The 24,550-nt window shown below is 34.6% G+C and overlaps 1 protein-coding gene across 1 annotated transcript in view; it reads left to right on the top strand.

Annotated features, from left to right (window-relative positions):
• The window catches only part of LOC126004250 (intraflagellar transport protein 81 homolog), a 32,784-nt gene extending 19,715 nt beyond the window's left edge, over positions 1 to 13,069 (top strand). The window contains 1 exon segment of the mRNA XM_049770713.1: positions 12,979 to 13,069. Within this exon segment, the coding sequence (XP_049626670.1) occupies positions 12,979 to 13,069 (91 nt within the window).
• The last annotated feature ends 11,481 nt before the right edge of the window (positions 13,070 to 24,550 follow it).

Here is a 24,550-nt window from a genome sequence, read left to right as displayed (position 1 = left end):
AGCCAGGACTTTTAACACTGTAATGAATAAAAGTAGAGACAATGGATATACTGCCCTTGCACCTAATCTCAGAGGAAATACTTTCAGCTTTTCACCAAACACAGGATGTTCTCACTTATTTGTGGATTATAAAAATAACTGAAAAAGGAAATGTAATGTAGTAAAAGGGTAAATATCTAGATAATCCTTTACCCCAGATTTTAGGGAGGACAGAGAAGGAAAGAAATCAAGGCAGGAAGAGAATTAGAAAGGGTATTAGTGGGGGAACAGAGATTGTGGCTTTGGTTATATTGGTGATTTGAAAACCTAAAGCACAGATGAAACAACAATAATATGAGATATAAGCTATGACTACAAAACTTTGTAATGTGCCTTTCAAGGTGGGACACAGGGCTGGAAATAGGAGGTGGAGTATGGGAACACTGATTGTGGGAATAGACACTCGTGGCGATTGGTGTTGAAATAGTATCTGCCTAAAATTCAACTAGTTTGTAAAACTCACTAAGTTTATACATCACAATTATTTGAATAAAAAATTAAAAAATAAAAAGAAATGTGATTAAATTACTAAGACTAAAAGAGTACATATCAGTATAATTTCTCTCTATATTCTGATCAGATAAAACTTTGTTCATGCAAACTTCATTGAGATGAGACATTTACAATAATGATAATCATGTGCTATGTAGAGAGATTTATATATCTTTATTTCCTATAAAATAATTTATAGTGACAAAGAAATACAGAAATTACCTGCTTATAGCTAGTATTTTTGTGAAAGGTTGGACACTCCAATAATCAAAACAATAACAAATAAACTTCACCATATTGAAAATTAAGCCAAAAAAAAACAACACAGTAACATGGGCAAGGAAGAAAAGAATTAAATAACCTTCAAAAACAGTATTTAAACTAAATATTATAAATCTAAATGAAAGAACTACATGCAAATCTTGAATAAATTTGTCATTCACAGTCAAATGGATTAGCAATTCTGCTAATTCTTTAGCTGCATTGTAGCATTGAATAAATAAGTAAATTTAATCATATTATAATTAAAGTCATGTTTCATGTCAGAAAGAACTTTCAAATAAATAAAAAGAGCAGTGGATGTAAAACTAAGGAGAATGTGTAATCTTGGATTAAAATCAGATGATTCAATATAAACTTATGGATTTAATATACATGGAAATAGGAATCATATATATAATTATATATAGATAGATAGATTAAAATGCTACCATATATTTTTGAGTCTGCTACTAAGCACTAATAACTTCCCAGTAGTAAAAAGAATGCTGATCCTTTAGATATTTGTTTCCAAGTATGCACCTACTTAAAAGATTCAGATTTAGCAGATAAATGTCTGTTTCAAAGTCTTGAATTAGGAAAATGTGTGGGGCCAGATTGATAATACAGTAGTAGGGTGTTTGCCTTGCATGCTTCTAACATGGGACAGACCCGAGTTTGATCCCCTGCCTCGCATATAGTCCCCAAACCTGCCAAGAGCAATTGCTGAGTGCAGAGCCAAGAGTAACCCCTGAGCATTTCCAAGTGTGGCCCAAACCCAAAACACACACACACACACACACACACACACACACACACACACACACGGAAAAATGTGATGAATCTGGAATAGTCTTTCAGTGACACAAAGTGGAGACATGCAGAAAACAATAGTGAGAGTACAACAAAGTCACCTTGAAGAAATTCATATTATATACATAAGATAATTTGTGTGATAACAGAGATGATGGTTATAACTTAAAATAAGTAAAATAAAACGAACTTCCAGAGATAAATTACTAAATATGAGGTTACAAGGAGAAAGTTCTTGAAATTTAATTTCAATCAATGATAAATTATAGAAATTGTCAAACCAAGAGAAGCCTGAGGACAAATTGCTTTAAATGTCACATGCCATCCTGAATGATTTTCTGGTATAGGAAAGGAGTGTAGGGAAAACAAAGCAAATCTAAATTACCTAAATTTTCCTTATTATTAATGTAAAAGAATGGTTATCATTAATTATAATACTATCATAAAGAGATCAAAACAAAAATATAGTGCGTAGGGTACTTGACTTGCTCAGTTCCTTTTACCCATATGGTCCCTGAATCCTACCAGGAGTGATGCCCCTGAGTACCACTGGTATAACTCTCAAACAAAAATTACAAGAATAATAAAATTAATTATAGGGATCAGAATTTAGTAGTGGTTAAGACATTTGCCTTGCACATATCTGACCTGAGTTTAGTGTCTTGCACTGCATATGTTTTCCTTTGGAAACCCACCAGTAGTAAACCCTGAATACTGACAGGTGTGGCACCAAATGCAACAAATAGAATTACAGTTCATTGTAATTAATTTACCAATAGTGACCATAAAATATAAGCAAATTATATATAAAATGTTAGTAATGGTGGAAAGTTGTTGTGGAATATCCATGCACTCTTAATATTGTCCAGAGTAGATTATTCATGTTTAAGATAAACAAATAATAATTCTATAGTGATTATTGTTGCTGCAAGTATCCTTTATAGAAAATAATTTCAAACTTTTTTAGCAAATGGAAAATTAGGTGGCAAGATGTATGCTTTTGTTACTTTTATAATCTTCCTTTAGATTTTACTTTAACTAACTTGAGATAGTATTTCCCCAATGCTTTTTTTAGCATAACAAATTCTGAAAGCTAAAAGTAATACTTTTAAACAAACAAAAATCTTTACATTAGAATTTTTTAGAGAAGAAGTGTTTTCCTCTCTCATACACAGTGTATATGCACCCATTTCTTTTACAAAAAGATTAAATCTCATATGGCTATTTTGATTTGAGACAATGGTGCTCTTAGACTGTTAGAGTCCATTGGTGTTTTCCCCATAGTATAGGAGGAAAGGTGCTTGCTTTGCATGTGGAAGTCTCAGCACCAAAGAAAGTCTACACAGCACCACTCAAAATGATCTCTGAGCACAGAGTGAGAAGTAAGTCCTGACCACTGCCAAGATAGCCCCTGAAAATTCCCCCAAATATTATTTGTGCCCATGAATAGAAAACTTAACTGTACCTTGTATTTGAACCATGCATGCAATGAAGGCATCATTTTCAGAAAAATTTGAAAACACTAGCAAAACTGCTATGAAAGAGGAAGAAATGTGTTGATATTAAGTTTGAAGAGAAACTTTTCAGCACCATGGAGAAAAATAATGTTTGATACCAGTGTGCATATTGGAGAGTCGGGGGTTATATGATGAAAAGGATAGTAGCTTCTGAGCCTCTTTAACAGGAAGGTATAGCACTCAGCTGCTTGTCTTTGAATGCTTTCATATATAATCCTAAAAGTGTGAAGAGGTAAAATTTCTGGACCAGCCCTCTGTCTAACTGGTCCACTTTTGTGAGTAAAAAATAACCCATGTCTTTTTTCAAGGCTTCTAAATGTTTTCTTTGGCTTTCTTGGGAATTAATCGTCATTGTGCACAAGTCCTCAAAGATTTAGGTTTCTGTAAATTTGACAGGTATTACTGTACACTAATTTGGGGTGTTGATTCAAATATGTCTCCTTGTAGAAGTCTGAATTTGATGTGTCTGTAGACTGTTCACAGGCCAAATAAGCTGCTGATGACCTGGCTGACTTCCCTTGATGTGGCAGCTGCCTAATGATGTAGAACTAAAGAATCCTCTTCAGCAAAATGAGTTAAATTACCATGAGACAATTTTATATTGGCCTTGGATGTTAGACTGGGAAAAAATAACCAAAACCTTTTAACTATATAAAAATAACCACAAATGGCCTTGTTCTTGGTCCTTCTTCATTTTATATTTTCATATCACATAGGGATTCATGAGAGTAGAGCTAAACACTTCTATGAAAGTGAAATTCAGTTGAAAGAATGTCCAGGTGTCAAGATATTAGCCAGGCCCTAAAAAAGTCTCCTTCTTACTCAGCAGCTGGCACCAAGTCAAAAGCAGCTGGAGAGAGTTTATTTAATTTAGGTTTTATCCCCAGACATGTTTTCTGTATCTCCATAATTTTCTCTACTTCCAATTCTTTTGTTCTCTGCAGACTTTCCTCCCATATTATGTCATGTTTGAATCAATAGTAATTGGGAAAATCTGCCTGGCTTTCAATTCAGCCCCATCCTCTCCCATTCCCACCCAAATGTTGCCAATTCTAATGACCTATCTGACTTTGTGTATTGAATTCCACAGACAAGCAATATTTCACCCTTCATTCAGTGTTAGAGACCCTTTGCCCATATTCCAACAGGACCTCTTAAGGCAAGCAATGCATTCTAGATTCTAAGGAGTATCATCTCTAACCTAGAACTATTTTGTGTTAAGTTTCTAATATCTGCCCCCCCTAAAAGAAGTAAATGTTATTTATGATAATAGTTTATTTAAAATTTGCTCAAGATGTGAGGTATAAAGCCAGAAATAAACTAGAAGCTACAAATATCTGGGGTCCAGAACATGTAGAAACCAGTACTGGAGGAGACTATAAGAAATAGCCAATATACACAGGACAAAGGATAGAGCTAGGATGAAGTCTTTCTTACAGTTCTTGGAGTTGTGTTCCATCACAACTGTTTTAATCAGTCTTCTGTAATTGGTGCTCTTGGTTTTGCTTCGATCCTAGGACGAAATCTAGGATCAAGTCTTTCATTGTTTCCCAATGATCTGCTAGGTTGCATTTGTTTCATTCAGATCTCTGGAATATTTTTAGAGATCTTGGTTGTTGTACCTTTCATAGGCCAGGGCCTAGACTAGGATTCTTTTTATTGGTCCTGGGATGAGTTCTACCCAGCCATGGTTATCAGAGACAGTCTTTTGTAGATAGCAAACTTGACTTTTGTACGAATTAAAGGATGACATGTCTTCTGATTTCATCTTATCTTTAGGAGGTGAGGTAAGACTACCTGTCTTAGACCAAATTGTTGCCATTTCCTCGTTGTCAGGATGTCATCTAAAAACCGGCATATGCTGGTGTCAGAGCAGTATTAGGAATGTCTCAGAGGGAGATTGGTTTCTGGAGCTGTGGCTGTATCGGTTCTAATACTGAGATCTTGGGTACAGGGTTGGACGGTCACTGTCCAATCATCTGGAGACTAAGTTGGGACCACATGACATATGTTCAAGGTGGGAGGTGCCCCTGTATTGTAAAGTGTATAAGTTCTTAGCCCTAGTAGATAAGAGCTTGTTTCTATATGTACTATTTCCCCTTCTTTAGTATGCCTTTGCAAGAAGACATGGTGTTATATTTTATTGCTGGTGCTTTTGGGAGTGAGAGTGTCAGGCTCCATTCCCCTCTGTGCCCTGCTTTTGACCTGAGCTATTATTCCAGGTAAGACTTTTTTTTTGTTTTTGGGGCCACATCAGGTGACGCTCAGGGGTTACTCCTGGCTATGCGCTCAGATGTTCCTCCTGGCTTGGGGGACCATATGGGAAACTGGGGGATCGAACCGCGGTCCGTCCAAGGCTAGTGCAGGAAAGGCAGGCACCTTACCTCTAGTGCCACCTACCAGCCCCCCAGGTAAGACTTTTTCATGTAAGTTTTTGTATCAAGCAGAACCAATACAAGTGGAGTTAAGGGAGAAAAGAAAACAGAAGCAAGACCAAGGGAATTCCCTTTCAAATCTCCCCAACATTTACTGTGCCTATGCAAAGGAAAAAAAAGAGAAGCACAAATCAAATTTAAAAAAAAATTTTTTTTTTTAGTTGTCATAGCGTTGTTGTATGTTGCTGTTTTTTTTTTTTCTTATGGGCTTTGTTTTGTTTTTATTTCAGGACCCTTGTTATTGTATGGTTGCTGCCTATATTGCCCTGGTGCCTTTAGAGTTTTCTGTTTGATTTTTTAATCTTTTATTTTATTTATTTATTTATTTTTTGTATTGTTGTTATGTTTTTCTTCCTTCTCCTTCCCTGCTCTTAACCTGATAGATATATTCTCTAGAAGGACTCCTCTCATTGTTTTTTGCTTGTTTGATTTTTGCCCCATTTTATTACTATTATTATTTATTTTTATCTTTCCTTCAAGCAGAACCACACAACTTGAACCATCTTGTTTCGCCCCACTAATGGAAGGGGAAATAATGGAGGGTAACCAGACCAAACAGTCAGATGAACATTATGTAGAAATAAAAGGATCAAAATTAAGCACCAAATCCAAAGCCAAGAACAGAGTCAACACCCAGTTTACAACATACTAGACACAGAGTGGGCCACCAATACTAGCAGTCTGGGGGGGGGAGGGGAATGCTGGGAACAGGGGTGTAGGGAGGACAATATTGGTGGTGGGAATGCCCCAGATCCAATATCACTATGTACCTAAAATATTACTGTGAAAAGATTTGTAATCCACTTTGATCAAAAATAAATAAATAAGTAAATAAATAAATAGCCAACATGATAATAAAGGAATAGAGTAGGCTGGCAAGCAATCTCAAGGTTGAGGATCATAATAGGACAAGAGTCTAAAGGAAGCAGGAAATACCAAGGTGAGATATATTGAAAGTTTCCATCAGGCAAAATATAGTTCAGAGAAGGAGGCTTGAAAATAGACCACTGCTCTTATGCACATAGCAACATAAGAAAAGTTAAGAAAGCCCTATAAATGTGGTGTTGAAGAATGTGGAAGCAAAAATTTAAAAGATACCAGTTTGCTTCTGAAATGAGTCTTTATTTTGGACAAGGTAAGTAGGTGCCTATCCACTGATCTCTAGCTCTGATCTCAAGGTCATATTTTTCTTTAAACCAGTATCGGATCAGTCTCTCTCTTCTAAACATATGTATAAACACACATACTTTTCAAATAAATGGATAAAGTGATTTATTTCAAACTATGAGTAATCATATGTCAGCTGACCAAAGTATTTTGATTGAAAAATAACTCAGTCAGCAAGTTCTGTGTTCCATGATGCTATGGAAACAATGATAACACAGCATTTCTGCCCTCAAGGACCTCACACTCTAGGCCAAATAAGAAGTGCACAGAAATACCATGTTATAACAAGAAATATTGCAGATAATACTCTAGAGAACATGAATGAAAAAGCTATGTCGTCAGAGTAGCTAATTTGGGAAGGATGTAAGGAGAGTTGCATGTGAATGGTATTGCCCAACAACTGATATAAATTGGTTTTCTAAACCTTATTCTTTATTTCATTTAAAAAAAAACTAAATTATAAGCAATATCTTTCTTGACTCTACAATATCTTGCTCTTTTTTCCCATTTGAACAGAAGTATTATTTCAAATAATATCTCTCATAATGCTTCAATATTCTTTGAGTTAGGAAATATATTGACTGGAGATAAGAAAATAAATTATAAATGGAGTAAATGGAGACCTGTAGAAACGTGGAAGGAAGAGAAAGGCAAGTTATGCACCATTATTTTAATGATCATGTGCATTATGCATGCTAGTCATTAAATTATCACATCACCAATTATTAACCATGCTTCCATTTAGAGATGTTAAAATTTAAGTATTACTCATTTAAGGATAAAATATCCAGGCTACATGGTCATGAAATTGTATCTGGTTTAAACTCTCTTATACATGAATGTTCCTAAATTTTTACAAATTACCATATTTCCCTAAAAATGTAAATTTGGAGAAAGTGTTGTTAGCTGTCATTCCTGTGAGTGATGTGAGGTTCCACTCTTAAGCTCACAGTGGTACTTAGAGTCTCATGAGGTGATAAAAGTCAAACCATGGAAGGACACATGAAAGGCCTTAACCTCTGTATTATCTCTCTGATCCTAAAATGTAGTTTTTAAAGGATCAGAAATACTTAAAGCATGTCTATGATTTGAAAGAGATATGGAAAATAGGTGTTAGATATCTGTAACTTACAGAGTCTCATTTTTGAATAAGATTCTGTAAAAGATTTATGATTGACACATGTGAGACTAAAATACCTAATATATTCTCTTGTCACACAATTTGAGTAGAAAGATTTACTGTAAAACATGGTGGAATAAAGGCATATTTATTTTATCCTGCTTTTACTGTCTTCCAGAAATTTGATGAACACAGCAGTTTAAAGTTAAGATTATAAAATCTTATTTTCATTGAAATTTGGAAATACTAAAAAATCCCTAAATACTGTCAGTGAATTATAGCCAATATCAAATATCGTGGGACTTAGATCAGATGGAGAGGAAGACATTGAAAGCAAATATATACCACTCTGTGTCATAAGCAAAGCATAGATGTAGGTGACACATGACCAGAGAGACATCTGAAAAATTTATTTAGTGCTTGCATAAATTTGAAGAAAAATAAAATTATTATTGTTGTGTTTGTACTGACAAATAATAAACATTAAATCACCACTTATAGGACCTTTGCTTTGGGGATACCATATGCTATAGAAAGATTTTATCTAGATAGAAAACAAAGAAATTTGGTAATAAAGAATTCAAATATAATAAGTCTGTTGTTACAAGCCAAATACCTGTTCATTTCCATATTTTTCTTTTATTAAAATAAATCGCTGATAATGTGTAAAGGTGAATGATAAGCTGAGGGAACCAGAACACAACCTATGTTTGCACAAATGTGACTAAAAATATCAAAAGAATGAAACATTTTATATTCAAAGAATTCAAAGTCCCAGTTTTGATCCCCAGCATCCATATGGTTCCTAGATCAATTTCTGAGTGCAGAGCCAGGAGTAACACCTGAGTGCCACCAAGAGTGGCCCAAAAATCAGAAACCAAAAAAAAAAAATCAAAGTACTTTTAGAAGGACATAAATATATACATAAAGATATAGAAATTTTGCAAAAAAAATTTCTTTATGCTTTCACTGAACAAGGGGGAGTGAAATAGATATTTTTAAAAGAAAAAAATGTGACCTAAAAGTAAATAGAGATAAGACAACAAGTAAATATTAGAAGATATGAAGAGCATTGAAAAAATGTAGGAGGAAGGTGTGTTAAAAATAACACTATGTGGGGCCGGAGAGATAGCATGGAGGTAAGGCGTTTGCCTTTCATGCAGGAGGTCATCGGTTCGGATCCCGGCGCCCCATATGGTCCCCCGTGCCTGCCAGGAGCAATTTCTGAGCCTGGAGCCAGGAATAACCCCTGAGCACTGCCGGGTGTGACCCAAAAACCAAAAAAAAAAAAAATATAACACTATGTATAAAAATAAACTATGTTACAGGACCCGAGCAGTGACGCAGTGGTAGGGCATTTGCCTTGCATGCCACTGACCTAGGATGGACCGTGGTTCTATCCCCCAGGCGTCCCATATGGTCCTCCAAGCCAGGAGAGATTTCTGAGTGCATAGTCAGGAGTAACCCCTGAGTGTGTGGCCCAAAACAAACCCACTGGGTGTGGCCCAAAACAAACAAACAAAAATAGACTATATTACAAACTTCAGCAAAAGCAGAATGTATATTACTCAAACATATTACAACCTAAAAAATGCCCTGTCAGTAATGTGTTATTCCGGTTTGAGGGTGTTATATTGTAAAATATTGAGAACTCAGTTATGGTAGATAAAGGAAGTCAAACAATTACAAGCTTACTAAATAAGAAGTTTAGAGCACATGTAAATAGAAAATATAATTAAAAGATTAAATAGAAGTCAGATGTTTGCAAATAAAGACAAGTTTTTCTGGTATATGATTAGCGCATAACCGAACAAAATATTAACAGAAGTACCCATTGACTTATTTTAGTGTGATCATGTCTCACAGCTTCCTTGTTGTCTTTTTAGAATTCTGAGACAAAAATATGATGGATGAATTCTATACCTAAATACAATCTGGTTTCACATGGATGCTACAGAATAATATTCTCAAATAAGCAAGGACTAATGAAATCTTGTTGGGTTAGACAAAAGCAAAAACAAGAAATCTCCTTTACAAATTTCAGTAACCAAAATGATAAAGAAAATGAATCAAAGACTGCGAAAAATTCTGTCATCTAAAAATTGCTTGGGAATGTGGAATACATTTTAGTATGGGCATTCATTTGCACAGCAATGGGATGACAATGACAAAAAATGTAAATGTAAAAACTTTGGCAATGTAATATTAGAATACGATGCATAAAAATTTGATAATGTATAAAAAGGGAAATGTAGGCATATAAATTTTGTTATATTTCAACATTGGAAATTTGTTTGTTTGTTTGTTTTTACTGTTAGGCCACAAGCATGATGCTCTGGGATTATTATTGGCTCTGCACTTAGGAATTATTTCTGGAGGTGCTCAGGTTATTGGATGCAGAGAATTGAACCTAGATTGGCCACATGCAAAGCAAGCATTCTACCATCTGTAATATTTCTTTAGCCCAACAATTGAAATATTACATATCACTTATACTGCCTAAAGGTGAAAAAAAAGAAAGACATAGATGAGAAGATTTTGAGTTGAATTTTGAAGAAGACATCATTTTGCCAATAATTAAATACAAGCAATTTAGATGAATAGGTTTGGGGTTGGATAAAATGGTACAATGGGCTTGCAGCTTGCTTTGCATGCAGGAAATCCAGATTGGATTCCAGTACCACATATGGTCCCCTGGATCCTGTTGGGAGTGACCCCTAAATGTACATACAATGAGTAAGATCTGAGTATCACTAGGCATAAAACAAAAACAAAACGCATGCACAAAAACAAAACACATAAAATAATTATTAGACAAATGATAATTTTTTAAAAAATATAATGTAGCATAATTGAAAGATGCACTATAAGCTATGTGGCTTGGTCAAAATTATATGTTCTGTCTGAAGGAGACAAGTTTGGAGTATCTGTTTGTAAAATCGGGAATTAGTTGCCACTGCAAAAAGTCTGTATTCTAAGTGCCTTGATTTTTAAACTTCTAGGGCCCAGTGGTGCTAGGACACAACAGGACAATACCACAGCACTGCTGAAGGGGCATAAGTTCTAGGGACCCAACTCTGGACCTTATGTTTAACCTTACTGAGTCCTGAGTTTTTACAAGCTTGAGAATATTGTGGTAGGTATCTAAGGTTTTTCACTTTCAGAGATTCCTCCTAGAAATTTATATCCAAGCATCAAAAACCTAAATTATTTAATTTATTTTATTTTATTTTGGTTTTTGGTCACACCCAGCAGCACTCAGCGGTTACTCCTGGCTCTATGCTCAGAAATCACCCCTGGCAGGCACAGGGGACCATATGGGATGCCGGGATTTGAACCACTGTCCTTCTGCATGAAAGGCAAATGCCTTACCTCCATGCTCTCTCTCCAGCCCCACAAAACTTAATTCTATCTCCATCGACAATACCTATTCTTATAGAAGGTACTGTATATAGTGGAATTAAAGAATGGTCACATTTACTATATTAAATCATGTTCTATTAAATATATTATTTTTAAATATTTATTTAAGCACCATAAATAAAAACGTGATTGTAGTTGGGTTTCAGAACACACGCCTTCACCAGTGCAATATTCCCACCCCCAATCTCCCTCCTTCTCCCCTGTTGTATTCGAGACAGGCATTCTACTTCTCTCATTTATTAACATTGTCATGCTAGTTGTTAGGGTAGTTATTTCCCTAACAGCAGTCACCACTCTTTGTGGTGAGCTTCATATTGTGAGCCAGTCCTTCTGGCCCTTAACTCTATTGTCTTTGGGCTTATTACAATAATGTATTTACTTTTAAAAAACATAGATGAGTGAGACTATTCTGTGTCTATCTCTCTCCCTCTGACTTATTTTACTTAGCATAATAGATTCCCTATACATCCATTTATAGGAAAATTTCATGACTTCATCTCTCCTATGACTACATAATATTGCATTGTGTATATATACCACAGTTTTTTTTTAGCCATTTCTCTGTTAAAGGGTGTAGAGTTACAGCCCTTAGGATGGGCTTGGAGGGTGGTGGACACATGGAGGGACCTTTCTCTGCCATTCCAGGCCATGTGGCTCTGCAACCCCCTTCAGCTGGCGGGTATCTGGGTCCAGGAAAGCAGCGGGTATAGAACTCACTCACAGGGAGGCTTCCAGAGAGATAACATCTTTATTGGCCCTGGGCCAAGTGTGTGGCCTATATCATAACCATTTAAGCACACGCCATTCTTAGCTTGCTCTGTGTCTTTTTTCTTTCAGCCATCTTTCCTCTGATCTCCATGCTGGCAAATTCCTTAATCCCTTTGGTCAAAGGCCTTATCTAACCTTCCCAAGACCCCTCTCAGGAATGGGCAGGTCTTGCAGGTAGTTACACATAAATCCGGGGTGGAGTCACATCTCCCCCCTTCTCTGAAATGTAAATGAAGGTTTTGTAATCCTGACTCTACCTTTAGCCAAAGGTGGGTAATATTTCCAAAGCAACAATATAATAAAGTGAAAATTAACATACCAGCCCTTTTCAAAAACATAACATTTCTTCAAAATATACCATACACCTGTAACTTTAAAAAATTTCTTTTTTCAATGCTTTTTACCAAGCACTATCCTAGAACTTCTTTTTGTTCCTATACCTTTAAACTATTTGGGGGAACTTTTTGTTCCTATTAACCTTCCCTACACACAAGCACAAAAGCATAAATACAGAACATACATTTTGAAAACAGACTAATACATTAAAATACACAGTAAAACATTATACCAATGGAAACGTTAACTATGGAAAACAATAAAGCACATTTAAATCACAAAGAAAATGACTTAATCAAAATAAAGTTAGATGTAGGTGGTTAGAAAGCAGATCTTTTATTTGGGCTAGGCTGTATTACTCCCCCTTTTTAAAATTTTTTACACTACTACCTAATTTTTTCCCATGACCAACACCAATTGTGAAATTTCTTCACCTGAAATCAAATGTGCAGACACTGAGCTTGTCCTACACTGCTCTCACCATGTGGTTTCACTGCCAGGGAGTCTAAGCCCCCTGCAGGCAGGTTTGCTTGAGCCATTTTTTTGCTGACCATGTGGTCCCAAGTCCTGCAGCTACTTTGGGGCTGTATTCGCTGTTACTGTTTCGCAGCGCTGCTGCCTCTGGTCTGAGCAGAAGCTTGTCCTCTGCAGCTAGGGTGCTTAGTTGCATCTCTGCCCCACCCAGCTGCCAGCAACAGTGAAATCAGCCTGAATTGCTGAAGAGTGATACCAGCTACAGCTGCTGTCTCTGCAAGCGGGCAGAATTTAGAAGTGTAGCTCTTTGTCGCTTTGGCCATGCATCAGGCGCGTCTGGTTGTAGAGTTCAAAATGATTTAAACTAAAAGTCCAGTCTGACATTTTCAAAGCCAAAGTCCAAATTCAAGCTGAAGGTCATTCTCAGAAAATCAGTCCTTTTTTTAATACAGTCTTTTTTCTCCATTTCCAATCTAGGCTTTTTATCAGTCTTTGAGGAGTCCGAGTTTTTTTTTTTTTTTTTTTTTTTTTCTTGTAACAAAGTCTCATTCCTGGGCTTCAGGTGGGAGTGACACAAGTTTTCACTTCCCCTGTTTTACTGATATTTTTGTCCTCAGAAGGAGTCACGGCCATCTTTGAACATGGCTGCACGTGGCCAAACCCTTTGGGCTGACTCCATCTGAAAAGAGCCAAAATCAAACTAAAGAGCACAAATCTCACCATAATTGCTGTTTTCTTGGGTCCAGGATTCAAATCCACATTCAGGGTGCCAGGTGTAGAGTTACAGCCCTTAGGATGGGTTTGGATGGTGGTGGACACATGGAGGGACCTTTCTCTGCCATCCCAGGCCACGTGGCTCTGCAACCCCCTTCAGCTGGCGGGTATCTGGGTCCAGGAAAGCAGCGGGTATAGAACTCACTCACAGGGAGGCTTCCAGAGAGATACCATCTTTATTGGCCCTGACCCACATGTGTGTCCTATATTATAACCATTTAAGCACACGCCATTCTTAGCTTGCTCTGCGTCTTAACTTCTTTCAGCCATCTTTCCTCTGACTCCCTGCTGGCAAATTCTTTAATCCCTTCTGTCAAAGGCCTTATCTAACCTTCCCAAGACCCCTCTAGGAATGGGCAGGTCTTGCAGGTAGTTACATGTAAATCTGGGGTGGAGTCACAAAAGGGCATCTTGGTTGTTTCCAGTGTCTGGCTATTGTAAATAGCGCTGCAATGAATATAGGTGTGAGAAAGGGTTTTATGAATTGTATTTTTGTGTTCCTAGGAGTGGTATAGCTGGATCATAAGGAAGCTCAATTTCCAGTTTTTTGAAGAATCTCCATATTGTTTTCCATGTAGGCTGGACTAGACAGCATTCCCACCAGCAATAAATAAGTTTCTTATTCTCCGCATTCCTGCCAACACTGCTTGTTCTCATTCTTTGTGATGTGTGCCAATCTCTGTGGCATGAGATGGTACTTCATAGTTGTTTTGATTTGCATCTTCTGATGATTAGTGATGTGGAGCACTTTTTCATGTGCCTTTTGGCCATTTGTATTTCTTCTTTGACAAAGTGTTCATTTCTTCTTCCCATTTTTTGATGGGAGTAGATGTTTTTGTCTTGCTAAGGTCTGTCAGTGCCATGTCTATTTTGTATGTTAGGTTACAAAATATTTAAAATTCAAAAGCATTTTTAAAACAATTAATCTTAAGGTATTTGATTCTCATCAGTAAGAAGACAGATTTACTTAAACAAATAAATAATTTGATTTAGCAATAAAAGACTAAATGGAAAGATAAGTGTAATTTTTTATATAATTAATATCACTACAGCTAGTAACTGACTTTCTATCTTAGACCAAATATAAACATTTTAAAATGAATTATGCATTACTTAAGCTAAATTTGGTTGTAAAATTCTGTAAAAAAAAAAGACTTGAATGTTGTTTTCTAGTTAGAGCTTTAACTTGCTTCAGGGAAAATTTGGTAGTGAGGGCAAATTTCGAGAAAAGAAGTTAATAAGAAAGAGTTTTTTTCAATCCACCTCTCTAGGGAATATTTGGGAATTTATGGAGATACCAAAAAAAAGGAGCAAGAATAATAATAGCTGTTTTCTTGAATGCTTACAATGTATTATGTTCTATTTGAAGATTTTACTTGTTTGTTTGTTTGTTTAATCCTCACAAAACAAAAGCAAGAATATTCTTGATAGCTACCCAGGTATTATGGTATTCATGTTCCTCTGTTTAATTTTTTTTAAAAAGTGATATGTAAATCATTATACATGAGCTATTAGCCACTTCCTATTTCAAAAAAATAAAATTACTTTAAGTACTATTTTTCCAGAGTTTCAATCATGTCTATGTGATAAAATAATAATTTAGGTAAGAGATTTTTCCCATACAAAAATTATCATATGCTTTTCACATTTATATTTTGACTTTCATAAATTTACATATGGCAGCTGAAGATAGAAATTTGACATCTTATTATTTTTTTTGGTAGGGTGTTATTACAGTCATTTGCTAGACATAGGCTTAACTGCTTGCTACCTTAAAAATTGCATCCTTTTATTTTACTTTTCTTGATCTCACTTTTTTCATATGGTCATTTACTTTGTCGTCTGCTTTTGGTGATTTTGGAAGGGTAGGATTACCAAAAATATAAGATAGACAGTACAATCATGTGATAATCGACCTATTTCTTTATAGATGAGAAAAAATTAGCAACTAGATAGTGGCATATCATGGTGGCTTCTGCTAAACAATACTTTTGTCCAATTTATTATTTTCTGTATTGATGTAATTTCCCCAAAGTTTTAGTTTGTTATAGTGCTGATTATTGATATCAAATCAGGCAAATAAGTTAATAGAAAGTAAATATTTTGGCAGCATGTTCCCTTCATGATATATCAATACAATTTGTAACTTGAATACCCACCCTTCAATCTAATTCTTATTGAAGTAGTCGTTAAAAAATAACTTGATCATCATGGTCATAATACGAATTTCAAGGCCCATTAACTGACAGATAGCTCCACATGTATTCTTGACTTTTGTCCTTTCCCCCCATAATTCACTGAGTACAAAATATTGGATATACTTAAGATGGCAACCTATAAGATTTAATGCCTTAATTATAGTTATCTTGATCATTATACCTCTTTATTAATTCTTGAGTGACATTGGGTCATCTCATCAAAGTAACAGTGAGGAAAATATGCCTAACTGACATTTTTTGTCTGCAAATATAATCAAGTCAATGCATTTCAGTATATATTTTTCACCAATCCTCTAATGAGTAAGTCATGTGAGAAACTCAGAGAAGTAAAAGATATGGACTCTGCCTTCAAGAATGTTTTATGATCATGTAAATAAGGGTCAAATACACATAGGAGTACATGAAAATAGGCATCCAGCAGCATGATGAGGTAGGCGGCAAGAGAAAGTACTGGTACTAAGTGAGTAAAGAACTAGTTAAAAGTGAGCTTATACAATTTATGTATAAATGTAATTTTCTTCCAGCATGCTATTTTAACTTTTAATAGCATTAACATACTAATTACATACGTTAGCTTACACTAATATTAAATCACATTTACTTTTATTAATGAGTTAACCAATGTTAACTTAATTCATAATTTAAAAAACTTAGGTTATTTTTAATCTAATTTGCAGCTAAATAAATGCACACAGCAATGTTAGTATACTTGTCAGATTCAGGACATGACCAATATGATCATTTATTCAGTTAGTGACCTATTTTTCTCCAAAAGTGCTTTAAGAAAAACTCAGGAATCATCTAAACTTTAATAAATGTTAGTATGGATAGCAATCATATTGTCATTTTATTTTAAAACTATCATCAAGAAAATATCTCACCAAATTGATGATAGCTTTCAAATATTCACCATTTGAAGGATAGTATTCCCTACTTTAAGTGTATATTTTACCAAATTTTTCTGCATCAGGTAAATTGAGTCCTCAGAAACAACATACAATTAAATTAAATCTGGTTGAATTTGGAGAATGTCATTAAATGAAGTAAGTCAGAAGTAGGTAAAATACCAGATGATCTCATCTGGGATAGAAAAAATAGAAAAAAGTTGACAAGGGAAGGTCATACAAGGTGCCAAAGGTAGGGCAATCTTTGGACCTTATATTTTTAGAAATCAAAGGTCAAGAAAGGAGAAAGCAGAAAAATGGAAGGTATTATGTAAACAGATATGGATCAAGGGTCTTAGATAATGTAGACATATGTAAAGCTTTAATACTGTATATATCTACAGTGCCATACTATTATAATCATGGGACTTAAATAATTAAATATTGTAAGCATAGGACTCAATTTAATTTAATTTAAATTTACTTTTTTGGGATTTTTTTTGGGGGGGGCACACTCGGTGATGCTCAGGGATTACTCCTGGCTTGGAGGACCATATGGGACGCTGGGGGATCGAAATGAGGTCTGTCCTGGGTCAGCCGCATGCAAAGCAAATGTGCCAACTCTTCGGCCCCTAAATTTTAATTTAATTTAAAAAGTGTGCTTTACAAATCCAGTAGCTATGTCTGTTTTTGACCCACTCCTTATGCTCTATTCTTGGAGATATAAACCAAGCTGTAAAAAATCATGGTTACACTGGCCATTCAGCTAAATATAGCAATGTTGGGAGGACAGAGTGGACCAGTATTCACTTTGCTGAAACCATATCAGCTATATCCACAACTACTGCTTCGCCAATGGGCCAACTTCTTCACCAAAGATGCCAAACTGACCAAAACTATACGTATGCAGGTATTTTGGTTGGCATCTCCTGAACTTTTTGTAGTGATGCAGATACCCTCCCCCTGCCTTCTTGTACATCCAGAAGCCCTGGAAGCTGTAACTACACCACAAAAATGGCAGAATTATATACAAAGCTGAGAGCTTATGAACCACAAAAAATCTCCATATATTTTCAGTACTGTTATTCCAGTAGGAACCAATTTTGACTACAACATAGATTTAAATGTTCAGAAACAAACAAACAAACAAACAAAAAAGCAGAAAATCAACTAACAACAAATCACTTAGCAAACCTTCTGACAATAATTTAATGGCCTTGATTCATTAATTTTCACAAACTTCACTTTTTTTTTTTTTTGTTTGTTTTTTGGGCCACACCCAGTGACGCTCAGGGGTTACTCCTGGCTATGCGCTCAGAAGTCGCTCCTGGCTTGGGGGACCATATGGGACGCCGGGGGATCGAACCGCGGTCCGTCTCCTAGGCTAGCGCAGGTAAGGCAGGCACCTTACCTCGAGCGCCACCGCCCGGCCCCACAAACTTCACTATTATGGTATTTAAAAATTAAAATATATTATTATTAAAAATATTATTTTATGTCTGCCAAGAAGACAGATTTGAGAATGGGTAGGAATCTGGGGTAATGGTGGAAGGAGTTTTACATTGTTATGGTATTTTGGTAAATTTATTCTGTGTAACTATGCATTTCTTTAAATAAAGAATACATGGTCTTTAAATAAAGTAATAGATACAATATATTGTGCTGGAATGGGAGATAATCCAAGAATATTGATGGAGGGATGTTGGCATTGACAGTGGATCTACTATTGGAATATTATATGCCTGAAACTCTATTGTGGATAACTTTTTAATTAAAGTGCCTAAACAAAATCATTGCTTAAAAACTTACCTTTCTTTGTAGTCATTCATTTCTTTCCAAGTAGCATTTAGCTTGTGTTATTAGCAGAGGCATAAATTTGTCTTTTACTTAGATAACTAATCTTCTAGCACTTCACTTTATATTTTCTCCAAGGAATTTTAAAAGTCTCTGCAATGAATTATGTCTCTTAAAATCATAGCAACTTTAGAATTTAGGGCCTTTAGTATCAAAGACTGTTGACAGTTAAGATAATTATACAAGATAATAGTTACTATCCAATACATTCAGACGACATCGATTTTTTTTTTAGCAAAGTTGCCTGATTTATAGTCCAAAATCATGAGTCAGTGAACAGTTTCAAGGATAATAGGAAGGGGCTAGGTGAAGTTTCAAATGTTTATTTCATTCAAATCTATCAGAGTCTCAGTATACAAGTGCATCTACTTCATACTTAGAGAGACCAACATACTTAAAACACGGGCAATAGTTCCAATATAAAATGCAAAATACACTAATTTTTGATCTTGCAAAAATATTCCATCTATGCAATTTGAGTATACTTTAATGATAGTGTAATGTTTGGGAGAAAATCCAAGGCATAAATTGCATAATAGCCACTAATAAATATTTCCTAATGCCTTTGGTTTTTATTTTAATAAAGATTATCTTAATCTATAGGCATGTCAACACCGCATACCCTTTTTCATTATCTAACTCGCTTTGAGATGATTTGACCTGTGACTTTTCACAACCATGTTGTTAAAATGCTGACACTGTCATCAAATTTAGTTACTAGAATCTTTACAATCTTTGATTTTGAGTGACTCTTCTCAAATAAATTATTTTGAATAATGCACATTTACATAATTATTAGTTATGTGATGAAATAAGTCTTAGAGATTATATCTACATAAAGCTGACCAAAAGACCTGATAGAAGCCAATAAACAACTGGTCAACCATTACATTAAAAAATTAAAATACATTCGAGCACATTTTTAATGAAATTATTAATTGTCAGAATTGTTTTGAGAACTAGCTTGGCACATTACTGATTCAAGTGGTGTAGAAGAATCTACATTGAATTCAAGAAAGAGTATCCAGATTTTGGCTAGATATATAAAATGGGCAAGTCTCTTTACCTAGTTTATTTTATCTATTAAATGTCAGAATTATTACTAGATAATTGTTGACTAGGAACTTTTATTGGAAAATTTCTATAAAGGTTACAAGTTATTTGTTTATAACCTTCCTCCTCCTTTACTTTAATTGTGATGGTTTAAAAGACCCATTACTTCTTTATTTTTTCTCCATCACTGTCATCTCCCATATGAATCCTAAACAATATACTTATAACAAACTGTTTTGAAAGAAATATAACAATCTGGATATCAGATGTACCAGTGTCTCACAGAGTAAATATTTTAAATTAATTTTAGTCAAAGGTAGTCTACTACCTTTGATGAAATTTTTGTCCCTCTCACCAATAAGTATTGTCATTTTATATCAAGTTCAAAATTTCATTTCTATGTATGAATGTTGGAAAAGCTACCTATTTTCTATGACATTTGATCACCAAAGTTAATCTCAGGTTGTCCTTTTAAAAATTAACCTTGTTCATCTGAGTATGAATCCAAAATGAGTGGATTCTTGCCCTAATCTAATAGGAAAATATGTGTGAAACTTCCAGCACCATGGTTGACACACAGTGAATGTTCAATGTGTGTTAATTCTCTTATATTCACAGGAAAAATGTATAAAAGCTAAATTTTTGTCTTTAAAATATAAGACTTTTATACATTTTTCCTGTGAATATAAGAGAATCAACCCAGGTTGTGGGTTATTATTTTATATGCCTGAGGAAGCAACTCAAGTTTCTTCCCCAACCTGGATGTTTTTTGTGCTGCATTCTTCTTCCCTCATCAAACTGACAGTTGAAATTCATTAAGACTATTTGCCACTTCCTTGTGTCATCACCAGTCCATGATAGTAACCAGCTGTGAGACAGCTGCCAACATTCTATTTCAGAATGACTGCAAATGTGCGATTAGTGAAAGACCCCAATATGAGAGATTTTCAACTTAATGTTGAGTCACTCAAGAACAGAATCCTAATTTTTGGACTTGTGTTATTACCCAGACTTGGCCTACATGCACAAACCATTTTGGGAATGAAACAGAGATTGAATTCAGTTTATTCCTTTTAAGTGACTGACTTAAACCTTTTTATTAGTTTTCCTTTCCCAATATGACTAGTTTTATTTCCTCTTCAAATTATTGTGTCTAAATAGACAAGCCTTGAAATGAGATCACTGAATCAACATTCCATTATTAGTCTTTTTGACTGCATGGAATAGGGAGAGGGTGAGGGCCAATTATGGAGGAAGAAGTTAGGGAATTAAGTGTGAAACTAGCCCCCAAACAAGAGCAAACACTGGTGCCCAATGTCAGTTCACATTTCCACCTGCAACTCTTTGGAATTAAGCATTCTCATTATTTGATTTGGGGGATATTTAGGAAGAGCCCTGAACTTTCCCAGAATTTCTTGTCATGTCTCCATTCCCGTGGTCAGTTTGTTCCTTAACTTTTAAAAAACTTTCCAGAGACATGCCCTAAACAGCAATTTGGTACATTTCCTTAGAGGAATATTCATATTGGAATCTCCTTATATTGGTATTAATTTACTTAAAGTGGGTGGAAATTTTTCTTCTCTCTTTTCTTTGTTTTTCTTTTGTGACAGATCTGAACTTAAACTTAATGTTACTATGCTAAGTGAAGGCAATTTTTTGAAAATCCAAACAGGGCTTAGTTCTAGCTTGTAGTTAAAAGAAATTGCTCATAATTAATTTTAATCTTTATATTTTACAAATATATAAATGTAAGAGAGCTGCCTGATGACAAAGATACTGCCAATTAGCTAAGATAATGACAAGTAATCATAATTCAACTGTCTTTACTTAACAGGACCAGCATGTGCAAATATAGATAGATGATGATAATAGATAGATAGACAGATAGATAAAATGTTACAAAGCTTACTCAATAGAAATAGGGATAACATATTTGTTGATTAACCTATGCATGAAGCAGTATCATATGTTTTCTGAATGAATGATATCTCCAGAGCTCAGATTCTACTTTTGAAGGAGAATTTAGGTGCATACATTTTATACATTTATTTTTCTATAAAAATAATATATTTTGCTTTTTCTGGTGCTTTCTGAGGCATGTCACAAGGACAACCTTGGTTCTTTGACTCACATTTTTCTGAAAATTTAAGTTGGTCAAAACACTCCCGCTGATTGATTATTTGCAGCAATTATTTAATTGACAAGTTAGCAAGACTCATTTAAAGGCTTTTAACCTTAAAGAATTATGAAAAATATTACCTTCAAAATCTTATCAGGGTTTGGACTGACTGTATATGAGGTTAAGATAATATGCCAGAAATAGATTTTTATCCCCACAAGGACTCTTGCTTACATCAGCGAACCTTGCGAAGTTTCTGGATTGCTAGACATTTTCCAAAGGTCTGCTTAATGTCAAATTTTTAACCATTAAATCTAGAATCAGTGTTGACAATAAACAGGCAATAACATGATTTCAGCCCAAATGCTATGTTAATATATTGAGGGGGATAATGTAGAATATTATAAATTATACTTCCTCTTACACTTTTTTTTACTCAAGGGTAAGAACAAAGTTTTCCAGATAGAATCCATTAGGTCTGTCTGTGGGATCTTAGAATATTACAAGGAGACTACAATGTAAAAGTCATGTATATTAGGGTCTACACCATGAAAATGGAGGGAATTGGTAGAATTGGTATCATAGCAGAAAATAAGGCTAGAAGGTCATTAGAATAATAGAGACATTTTAACCCCCCAAACATTGCAATTGTCATTTTTTTATTATAAAACAGACTTATGCTGCATGCAGGGCAGATCGCTCCGCATTTAATGCTGAAACTAGAGGATGCTCCACATCAGCCTGACATCGATGAAAGAAAAGCACAGAATCCAGAGTCTTTAAATATAAGAATCTGATACCAACAGTAGCTAAAGTGTGAAAAAGTTTCACCAGGACCTTGAGAATGACTGGAGTTGGATAGACTGGTATGCCTGGAACCCAGAGTCTGTCTTATGCCAATAAACTTCTGGGGTGAGGCCTTTTTGTAATCAGGTCAAGAATGTTTTTTCCATTTTCCCCATTTTTCTGGACCTATGCAAACAACGGCGATTGCCACTATCACACCTTTACTATATTTTTTTACTCTTATCCTTTAAGGAAAAAAAAATACAACTTACTGAACTTAAAAACAAATTACTGTAGTAGAATGCCTGTCTCAAATACAGGCAGGGGATAGAAAGGGGAGTGGGTAATGTTACACTGGTGAAGGGGGGTGTTCTAGTTATGACTGTAACCCAAATATGATCATGTTACTTAAATAAAAATATATTAAAAAAAGAATTGCATAAATAAAAATATTTTTATTAAAAAAGGTTAGAGATATAATTCTTATATATAGTATTACATGTAATATTCTTTTAATATAGTTCTCTTTTGCTTTCCCAATTCTAAAACACAAGCACATAACATACATCTCATTTTAATGATTCTCAATTCGTGTACAATTAAGATTTTTTGCATTTCTCATCATATTGTATACTATAGTTTTTAGCTTTTATACTTTCTAAATAAACTTAAAAATGCACATATTGAAAAAAATAAAACAGACTTACGTTAAAATTACTGCTAAAATAAATGAGAAAAATATATTCACAAATATGCATATCTTGAACTATTAAGGAATTTACAAAGATGAGTTAGATTGTATGATAAGATTATATAACACATTAGCAACAATACCTATATGCATATGTAGTAAAGTTTAGGAATGCATACAGACATAGAAATGATAAATTAGCTATCTGTACTAGTGAGATAAAGAGAAATGATAGGATACTTAAAAGGCATAATTTTTCATCTCTGATTAATCTTTTAATCATAAATCAAGAATGGCATAATTATGATGTCATTTTATAATATTTTGTACTTATAACACATCTCCATATTTTAAAAAAGACAAAATTCTAGGAGATGGCATAATAATTTGAAATGCAAAATCACATAAATCTAGAGTTGGTTATCCTACATTAAATATATTTTTGGAGAAATTATCTCAACCAAAGTTAATTTATTCATATGAGTGAAATCATTGTTTTCTGTCTCTCTTCCTCTGACTTATTTCACTCAGCATCATATTCTCCAATTTTATTGATAAACAACAAATTGCATGAGTTTATCTTTTCTTACTACTATCTTTTGTGTATATATACCATAGTTATCTGTTATTGAACACTTGGGTTGTTTCAAGAATTTGACTATTGCCAATTGTGCTGCAATGAACATAAGTGTTCAAATCTCTTTCCTGCAATGACTCTCAGGGTGTTTTTTCAGGAGTGGAATTGCTGGGTCATATATAAATTCAATTCCTTTTTTTTTGAGGAATGTCCATATTATTTTGCAAAAAGACTGAACCAGTCAACATTCTCACTAGCAGTGAATATGAGTTCTTTTTCTCCAGCCTCTCTGTGAAAACTAGCCATGATTCTTTTTGAGGAGTTCCAATTTCTGTGGTGTGAGAAAATTTTCTCATTTTTATTAATGTTTTAAACACCATTGTTTATAGAATTGTTCATAATAATTTGTAGCATTTAGTATTACAACACCATTCTCACTACCAGTGTAACAGTCCTTCTACCATTGTCTCCAGTTTCCCAAGATCCCAAGACTGCCTCTTGGCAGGTAAGAATAATTTATTTACTATTTCTTGGTGTAACTTAATGGGAATGGAATTATAGAAAAACTTCATTAAAAGAAAAATTTTGAAAAGCGTTGTATCTCACAACAACCCTATTGTCTAAAGGTTTATAAGCTGTTTATTGCTAATTGAGCATTCCATTGTTGGTTAGATATATAGACCAGTTTTAAATATGGCTCTTGGCCATTTGTATTTCTTATTTGAAAAAGTTCTTGTTTTCTCAGTACTTT

This window comes from Suncus etruscus, chromosome 3 (genome assembly GCF_024139225.1).
Source record: "Suncus etruscus isolate mSunEtr1 chromosome 3, mSunEtr1.pri.cur, whole genome shotgun sequence".
NCBI classification, from domain to species: domain Eukaryota; kingdom Metazoa; phylum Chordata; class Mammalia; order Eulipotyphla; family Soricidae; genus Suncus; species Suncus etruscus.
The sequence above is the reverse complement of the archived record's forward strand: the minus strand, read 5'-3'. Positions and strand labels throughout refer to the sequence as shown.